Source organism: Rattus norvegicus, chromosome 18, assembly GCF_036323735.1.
Source record: "Rattus norvegicus strain BN/NHsdMcwi chromosome 18, GRCr8, whole genome shotgun sequence".
NCBI classification, from domain to species: domain Eukaryota; kingdom Metazoa; phylum Chordata; class Mammalia; order Rodentia; family Muridae; genus Rattus; species Rattus norvegicus.
The window spans coordinates 14,031,628-14,041,436 of record NC_086036.1 but is presented as its reverse complement, the minus strand read 5'-3'; the positions used below and the strand labels follow the sequence as shown (position 1 = coordinate 14,041,436).

Genomic DNA, 9,809 nt, shown 5'->3' with positions numbered 1-9,809 from the left:
AATTTAGATCCGGGATCCAAAACCAAGTATTCTCGTTCGCCATCTGGTGGTGAAGGAAAATGATTTCCACGTGCATAAAGCACACTTGCACTCAGATTTAACAGCCAATTACATTTAATGGTTTCTGATTCATTTTACCAGAAAGATATGCATACTTCCTTACCCCAGATAAACATGACGGAGGCAATTTTGTTCTAATGGTTCATAGCACGGGATACAAGTAACTACAGCTCCAATCGTTTAGTTCGGATACGATATTAACCAGAACAATTCTTTTAAGATTGCTTTCATTTTGTAATTTAAGTTAATTCTGGCAGTAACAATTTATTTACATGAATGCTTTTTGATGTAAGAAATTAAGATGCTTATGACAAGGCCCAGGCATTGCTGTGGACGGTATGCTCAGCAGACACCACCAATTACTGATTTCACTCTGTTAACAATGGTTACGACCATACGTTGACAGGTCCTCACACCAGGAATAAGCAGAGATAATTCAACGGTATATGCGTGTTTTCCCAAATAGAGCATTCAAACTTCATCACATTCACAAAGAAAAATGACAAGTATTTCGTGTTTTCATTTCTTTATTTTCTCCAGAATATTTTGATATGGAAACCAAATTCTTACTCAGAGAAAGGGGGAAACATAGAAACATAGAGACGGACGTTCCATTTAACTTACATCATCATGAGCAGTCACTTTGTAGGCAACACTTTTTATTCTTTGTAGAAAAGAAATTAAAAAAAAAACAAAAACAAAAACAGAAAACCAAACAGCACCATTAAAGAATGCATGATCCCTGAATTCTAAACAAAACACTGCCTAAAACTTCCTTTTGAAATGCTTGTCTCAGCCAGTCACATTTAGTCAGGTATCAAAGCAAGCATAACGTGATTCCGTTGTAGCAGTCTCGTGGATCAACTGCACCCCCTCCTGAGGGCTTTACACACCTGTCTGAGTTTTTCCTGTGGGAATAATATATTCTTTGGTAGAGGACTGAAGGAGGGTTTCACTGTTCTCTATGCTGATAGGAAATGTCTGTGTACAATCAGGGCCTTGGCCCCCCAGTCTGTGTGTGCCACGCATGGTGTGTTCAGGTTGACTTCACATTTTGCTGTCACGCTGGAGGAGTAAATTCTGCCTTTGGGAAAAAAAAAGGCATCACACGGCTAATATCAAACAGATGTAAACATTTAGAATACTGACCGAAAGAAGGAACAGACGCACGAAAACAAATGGTACTGAAAACAAACCGAGGTCGGATTTCTGCAAAGCAGGGAGGGAATACAGCAGAGTCGGGAAATGAGGGGAGCCAGGTAAAGCACTTTTCTGGAACATTCGTGAACAGCACAAACACAACGAATTCTCTCTACAGTCTAGATTATTGTGTGACTATAAAATATAGTTCAAAGCTAAATAGTGTATGCTATTTAAAAAAGCAGCTCCTTTAAATTATAGTAGAAATGCCGTTTGCTTGCTAACTGTGACAAACATGAGAGCAGGAGGCAACACGATTCTTACAGTGACATTTTGGCTACATAGGCCCCTGACAGTTGATGAGTTCTGTTCCAGGACTCTTCACATTGTTCTTGGGGAACAAAGATGGACTTGAGTCTGAGCTGTGTGTGTTCGTTGGGGTAGCTATCCCAGGCCGCTATTAGGATGCCGAGCGTCCACACCAGGCTAGGACCATAGAGGACTAAACCTGACTTCAGCATCTAACACCCAGGCTTCATCACACCCCACGGGAAGAAGCAGGGAGACTGGCCACAGCAAATCCCTCTTTTGAAATTGTGCGAGTGTTTGTAAAGGAAACAGGCTTGCAGCATCATGTACTTTAAAAAAACAATATTTCGGACTACATTATAAAGCACCACAGGCACCAGGCGATTTCTGTAGGCTAATTTTTGAACTGAATAAGAAGATCCAGGTCCAGAAGTCAGCTATGCCTCTATAGCTCACCTCGGAAATAGACATCGCTATGAAGTCTTTCTAGGAACCTGGCTCAGCCTCAGAGGTTTTCAAGTCTGTTTTGTAATGCTGGGCCTTCACCGGGAAATAGTCTACATAACTGTAGTGCTCCAGTCACTGGATTTTGCATTCTTACTTTGGGAAGGATAAATATTTTCATTTTGAAAATGAAGTTTGCATCAGAATGCTTTTATTAACATGCCCATTAACTAGCTAAATGTTTTATACACCTCAGGCATATGCATATCACACAGAGGGGAATAAAGCATGGCCGTTTCCCTCCCTCCCCTGCTCCGAAAGTGCTATTTTGAGAAATACATCCTTTGTGATTAAAAATAAATACATGTTACATGTGCAAGTTCTGTTCCTGATAGGGGACCAATAATTCCCAATGTTCAGGAAAATGCACATATGAAGTTTGCACATTACATCACCATAACAGCATAGTCAATGACATTGTCAAGTTGCACACACGCGGAAACACGTAGAATCAGGAAGCTGAGAAGCTGCTCGCCTAATTCAGATATGCTGGCTTTTATAGAAAGGTGAAGTGCATACCTACAAAATACCTCGCCAACATTTTGCTTCTGAATTTCATTATTGTAGTCGCCCCAATGATACTACCTCAGGAAACCAAGCCGTAGAATTTGAACTGGGGCAGAAAAGGAAGATGTAGAAAAATTAAGATCTTTGGACCTGGGTGACAGAATCCATGCGCTATCAACATTAGAATCTCCAAACTTACTATGTGAAAAATCCAGACATACAGAAGGACACTTTTCTTTATTCCCAGGAAGCAATTGGCAGGCAGTACTCAACAAAGGTGCAACTGACAGTGTGCTCAGTATCCCTCCAGCCTCAACTGTCCCTCTCATACAGAGTGCAAAGGCTTCGTAGACTTGGGTTTCCTTAACAGGTGTCAGGTACTGGCGTTGTAGTTCAGAATCTGCTGGTGTAGACAGTGTCTGGCGCTGGAATAGCAGCGATTAAACAGGAAGGGGTTGGCATGCAAGTGTCATTGCGGACTGGGGTGCCCAGCTGTGAGGCTAAGAGCACACTCTTCAAAATTAAGGTGATATCATACCCAAGCATACCCTAAGGGCATCACTGATAAGCACAGCATGCAGACACACCCTGGCAGGGCTGGCAGGGCACCACCCAGGCCTTAAGGCTGCAGTCCTGGGGTGTAGCTGGCTAGACAAATGCACTGCTGGCTTTCTCCACTGTCAATTATGTTAGCTTTAATATGGAAAGGCAGCAAAGAGCCCGAATCAGCCACAGGCAGGCCTTTCCTTGCTTTTCTGTCTTAGGAGGAAAGGATCTTTCAAGTTCGGTGGTTTCTTAATGTCTCTGTCACCTAAAGAAATTTGGCAACATCACAATAATAAATTTAGAGGGGAAAAAAAACCCCACCACAGTTGGTTATGTTTTTATTTTTGTTCTTGTTGTTTTGTTTTTTGTTTTTTTTTTTAAAACGTGGCTTTTGTTTGTTTCAGGAATGTATTTTTCTACTCATTCTGGTTGACTTTTAAGATGCATTTTCAAGGAATGTCAAACATGTTTACATTGAAAAGATGACCCCCACATGTCACTCTTACCCTAGACACGTAATTTTCTTCCACTCTGAATTCTTTTAACTCTATAGGCACAACCAATGGGCTAATGGCACTGCATTTTGTGCTATGAATCTCAATTAAATGGGTGTACGTCTCCTTCCTTTCATCTTCCAGTCGTGAACCTGTGCTTTTGAGCTTGCTTTGGGGAACCGAGCCTCTCATCAAGCACAGCTGTCTCTGGAAGGCAAGTAGTCAGTATATGGAAGGAACTCCTCCGTTTTTACCGGATAAACTTCGAAGGGAACTGTGTGAGATGCAAGGCTCCCTTTCCAGTTCCATTCTCTTAGGTACGAGGAATGAAACAGCGACACATGCAGGAGGGAGCATTTTGTTTCAAATAAGAGTTATTTCAGAGTCAAAGGCAACTGTATAGAGAATGTGAATCAAGAGGGAATAAATGGTTCTGAAAAATGTCATCATTCATACTGCCTTCTGTAGTCACTGTCATCAGTGACAACTGTGAAGAGAGGTGGCCAATCTCTGGAAAGGCCAGGGTGAGCCTGGCATGACTGAGGGCTGCATCAGCTCCATGTATGCCCGATTTCCATGTGGTATTTGGAAGAGAGTGAGTAGAATGGCTAACATTCGATATCATCAGCCCACAATAATGCATGTATGGCATTTTATTGTCTGCTTTTAATATTAGGTAGGGCACAGATTTTCATATTTGCTCTTAAAAGCCACATGTGGAATGCCACGATACTCTGGGCCCATGACTATGTATGAGTCAATGGATCCTACAGTTTTGAATATTCAAGGGCTACAATCAGACCACCTATTGAACAAAGCCCAGTTGTCAAATCAGATGCAATACATATTCAACCACAATTTGTGGACAAAATCCAAAGCCAACTTAGGTTTCCTGCCAGTCTCTGAGAAAGAGTAAGAAGGGAAGAAAGGGGGCTGGGGCAGGGGACTCCACAGACCCATCCTTCACGTACCTTCTGTGATCAGAAGCAATATAAGGAATCACATTTTTAAAGCAGGCTCCCGTTCCTACTCTGACTTGAAGCACTGGGTAAGGGTAGGTCCCCCAGCAGAAATGCTTGCTGTGATGTCGAAACTATGGAAGGACACCAGGCTAGGCTGTTCATAGTTTATCAACAGCTACATATCTGGTGATTAGGCAACTTGCTATGCCCTAACTGTCTAGGCCTGGGTTGAAAGAAAAAAAAATCAAAATGAAAAAAAAATATGAGTCAGTGACTTGTGTTCACATTAACACTCCAAGCTGTGCATCGTGACCGAACAGGCAAAAGCCATTCACTCACGTGCGTTGCATCATCCCCTGTATGAGAAATGTAAGAAAATGATCACCTAGAAAAAAAAAAAAAAAACAAGATGACTTACTTCTTAATGAAAATGTCGGCACAGAAGCCAAGGCTGTACTTGACTCCTTGCTAATGACGTTAGGCTTTTTTCATGTTAAAAAACTGGGGTGCAAGGTAGGGGTACTGAATCCTTCCCTCCGCTCTTATCGGACAACCAGGCAAGCTACGCAAAGTTTGGATGGACCTATGCAGTCGTCGTGGCAGAAGGCACCACAGCCTTTGCACACAATCATGGCTTTGAGGCGGCAAGAACATTTCAGCTCTAACTCATCTGCGTTGCTGTTGTCTGCAAAGTTCTGAACTGGCATCTGGGTGGTCTGACCTGCCAGGCCCGTGGTGGTGGTGGTGACAGGGCTGGAGCCACTTCCCAGAATCCCAATGGACTTTTCAATGGCAGACGCTGCCCTTTTGAAATTTGTGCTCCCAAAGTGTATGGTCGGGTAACTTCCACAGAGCGGCTGTTGCTGGGGTACCGGAAGTTTCTGAGCAGCTAATTGGGTAAAAGGCTTTTGGGGCTCAGAGAGTAAGTAGGAAGAAAAATCTGCATTTTTTAATGCAAAAGCCTTCAGCTGCTCCTTCACCTCATTCTGGTCATAGGGAACCTGTTTCATGCCCAGTTCACAGCTGCTGCTTAAACTTTCCTCAAAAGAAAGAGGTTCTGACTTGATATTGCTACATATGCCGGTGGGCTGGGGCCAACTAAGTCGCTTAGTGGTTTCCATGGTAACTGGTGGCTGCTTTTGGTCAGGTGGGACTTCTACAGTGGGAAGAGGTGGAGGTAGTGGAGGGGGTGGAGGGGGTGGTGGGGGCAAGGCCGAGGGTGGAGGGGGCGGTGGGGGAGGAGGTGGGGGAGGTGGCAGTGGAGCGTGGACCACCGCTTTGCTTGGCATTGTGTGTGTGGCACCTCCCCCATCCTCGCCTTCTTTTATGGGCATGTTGGGGGACAACATATTGGCTAGTCTTAGCTGGTGAGGTGCTGTGGGGAGATTCACGTCTCCCAACGCTTTTTGCTCAAGATGCCTGTTGAAGGCAAATGCGTTGCAGCCCACTGGGGTCTTGGGAGAGTTCTGTAACAGAGCAGCAGTGGGAAGAGGTCCCCTGGCGGCCATGGGCATTTGGTAGAACTGCTGTCTATGTGAGGTACCGGTGTCTGCATGGAAGCCTTCATTTTTGTTCATGTGGAACAGACTCGGCTGGAAGCTACATGCAGGCAACAGCCGTTTTTGTTGTTTGACCTCAGGGCTGGGCATGATCCTGTTGGCCATGGAGGGCTTATTGAGCCGTTCCTGCTTAAACGGCTGGCTGTGTCCTAGCTGACTCATGCCTGGACTGATGACACAGGGGACCGCTTTGACATCGGGCTCCATCGCCATCTTCCCTGGCTCACATTTAACTTGAGCATGGTCTCCCACCGTCCTGGCTGCTCTCTTTTTGGGATGGTTTTCTCGCTTTCTCATTTGGACTGGTGCTAAAGTCCCTGCCAAATAGCCCTTACCATCTGGATTTGGAGAGCTGGATGGCACTTCCGCCATGCTTCTCTCCAGCCCTGTCTTACCCACTGAGGTAGTTTGAAGGGGCAGGGGGAGCCTATTGATCTCAAGTTTGGCTCCCAATCTTGGCTGTGGTAACACCTTTTCCAGGGGCAGGTTGCCCTGCAGTAACTGTGTCACCAGTGGATTATTAGCTTCCACGGAAGACAGGCGGCAGCTTGCGCTACCTGCACTTGGAAGCCTCTTCAGGGTGTCGGTAGTCAAGGAAATAGCTTCTTCCATGGGGCTCGTGGCAGAGGGCTTCATGGACTGTGTTTGTTGTGCACTGTTTGTCACCTCTGTGGCTGGAGGAGGAGGAGGAGGACGCTCGAGGCCAGGAAAATCCTCAGTGTCCATTCTAAAGCCCTTGTCTACTTCATGAGGTTCGGGCTTCACAGGAAGACTGACGTTTGTGATGAGATTCCTAGGGTGGAGATCTGACACGTGTGCATAGCTGGCATGTTCCATTTTTACAGCCTTCAGGCCAGTCGGCTCTGGATGTTCTTTCTGTTTACTTGAGCCTGAATGACTAACCACGGGCTGTGCTGTGTTTCTCATTGGCTCTTCACTCCAGCAAATTCGGTTTCCTGGGTTATACTGATTGCTACAGGCTGTGTCTGTTCCATTCTTGAAGGTACCTGTGTTTCGTGCTGGCTCAGCAAAGCCATGAGTAGGTGTTGTCACTTCGTTCAGTTTATCTGGAAGAGCAAGGGGCAATTCTCGGAGACCAGTGCAGGTGGCTTGCAGTGGCTTGCAGTCCTGTTTGGCCGTAGAAGCAGCAATGAAAACAGAACCGTGGTCAAGCCCTTCACATGCGGCCTGCTCAGGTCTACTGATGACAGACACCTGAGGACATGCCACAGGCTGGATGGCTACGTCTGTCCTCACTGATCTAGTCTGGGAATCCAAGCTTGAGTCTCCACTTTCGATGGAGACAGTCAGAGACAAATTGGAGGTCAGTGTCGTGCTGTGGTCCACAATGACTTTACATGGAATTGACCTGTTTATGCTTGCTGGGACAAAGGCCCCTGGTGGCTGCTGAGATGTCTCAGAACTGTCTGTTCTGTTTCGAGGCCCTGGATTCTTGTCCAAGCTCTCCCCACTTAGTCTGGGAGGACTGCTGTAAGTGTTTATAGTGAGCATGTTTCCTGCAAACATTGCGATGGGTGGACGCGGAGCCAGTGAATCAGTCACAGCCACTGAATCACTGCAGCTGAGGGCTGTTCTCATGGTGGCCCCCATGGACACAGTGGACTGTTCTTCACTCCCAGGCATGGCTATCTTCTCAGAAGCAAATCTGTTATTAATCCCTGTGGGGGGAATCAAGACAGAACTAGTGCAGAGATGATTTGGCAAGTTACTTCCAATGGGGGGCGCTGGCACAGAAGTGTACTGATTGGACATTAGGTTAGCAGCCTTGCTACTGGGTACAAGCAGGGCCTTCCCATCCATGGAGTTAGACTGTCCAGTACCTTCTGGAGCAGCAGGGATAGGAGTCCTGTTGACACATTTTGGTACAAGGGCTATGCACGGAGCGTCGGATCCCTGGATGGATTTCAACATGCTTATGTTACAAGCAGAAATCGTACTGTTTGCACTGTCAACAGACATGAGGACAGAAGATTTGTCAACAGGACTCACAAAGGGATGCTCTTTAATTGCTCCAGACACAGCGGTGCTGCAGACAGACATGGGGATGGGGTTGATGGGACTTTTATTAAGAAGTATGGGTACACTGCTATTTTCAGAAGAGGTAGATGAAACAATTTTCTCAGTTAAATGTGACACAGGTATGTTGTCATCAGAACTATGCACAGACAAGTCAGTGGCAGTTTCTGGAATCTGAGGTGGGTTCAGAGGCTGCTGTAATACAGTGGTGGTCTCCCGGATGTGTGTGGGCTTGCTGCTAGGAGATCTGCAGTTTGGATTGATGATAATGACACCAGTGGAGCCTTCCATTTTTGTCTCAGGGGTAGGAGAGGCTTCCATATTGAGAGATTCTTCCTTAGTGCTGACAATAGGTAACCGGGTCTCCTTGGAGGTCTGGAAGAGGTGGACTCTGGACTGATGTTTTGCAAAGAGCTTAGCTTTGGTCTGCTCTTTGATGTGGGCCAGGGTTCTTGCCTTCCCACCTTCTCCTGGGCTTCCCATGGCTCCTGAGACAATGCTCGCTGCAGCTGCAACTGCAGCAGCTGCAGCAGCCTCACGCTGGGCCCGGGCTTGTTGAGCACGGGCCTTGATATCTGCAAGGGTCCTGGCTCCTGTGTTCCTCCCACTGCTGACTGATGTGCTAGTGGATGCACGGGACTCTGCTTTGGAGACTGGCTGGCTCTTAATGATAAAAGGTGGCCCAATTTTAGAAAGCTGTATCTGAAAGAGGAAAGAATAAAAAGATATTAGTATGCACCCAGAGAGGAGGGTGGTGAAGCCTTACGTCGAGGTGAGGAGGAAGAGGAGGAGGAGTAGGAGGAGGAGGTAGAGGAGGAGGAAGAAGAGGAGGAAGAAGAGGAGGAAGAGGAAGAGGAGGAGGAAGAGGAGGAGGGGGAAGAGGAGGTAGAGGAGGAGGAAGAGGAGGATAAGGAAGAGAAGGAGGAAGAGGAGGATGAGGAAGAGAAGGAGGAGGAGGAGGAAGAAGAGGAGGAAGAAGAGGAGGAAGAAGAGGAGGAAGAGGAAGAGGAGGAGGAAGAGGAGGGGAGGAGGAAGAAGAGGAGGATGAGAAAGAAGAGGAGGAAGAAGAGGAGGAGGAGGAAGAGGAAGAAGAGGAGGGGGAGGAGGAGGAAGAAAAGGAGGAAGAGGAGGATGAGGAAGAGAAGGAAGAGGAGGAAGAAGAGGAGGAGGAGGAGGAAGAAGAGGAAGAGGAGGAGGAGGAAGAGGAGGAGGAAGAGGAGGAGGAAGAGGAGGAGGACTATAGATATAATTCAGTTGATTCAGTGCTTGTCTAGTGTGCATGAAGTTCTGGGACATATCTCTGTAGTCCCACCACTCAGGACATAAAGGTAGGTGGTTCTCTATGATCTTGTATCCAAAGTCATCTACAAAACTAGTTTTAGGTTGCACAGTGAAATCTGATCTCATCTTAGGCTATCTATTGAACTTGAAGCAGGCTGCACCTCCATGAAACCTCTGCCTTAATAAAAAATGGTTAGTGGGGTGGAAGTAAGCTGTACTCAGTTATGATGTGGGCTGAAATATGTCTCAATGCCTACAGGTAGATTTAGGTCTTAAACAAAATGCGCAGTATGAATATGACAATGAAGATTTTCATTTTGAAGGCATCAACCAGTATTTTTTTAGCAACATATTAAGAATATTCCTAAAGTTATGTATGAATGAAAGCAAACTTCATGCTTCTTAAGACG

The 9,809-nt window shown here is 46.1% G+C and overlaps 1 protein-coding gene across 2 annotated transcripts in view; it reads right to left on the bottom strand.

The window, feature by feature from the left end:
- Positions 1-569: 569 nt before the first annotated feature.
- Positions 570-9,809, bottom strand: part of Asxl3 (ASXL transcriptional regulator 3) — a 172,645-nt gene continuing 163,405 nt past the window's right edge. For both annotated transcript variants that reach the window (XM_063277685.1, XM_056984980.2), the window contains exon 13: positions 570-8,820. In XM_063277685.1, coding sequence (XP_063133755.1) covers positions 5,065-8,820 — 3,756 coding nt within the window. In that variant the 3' untranslated portion in view covers positions 570-5,064. The remainder of the gene's footprint in view (positions 8,821-9,809) is intronic.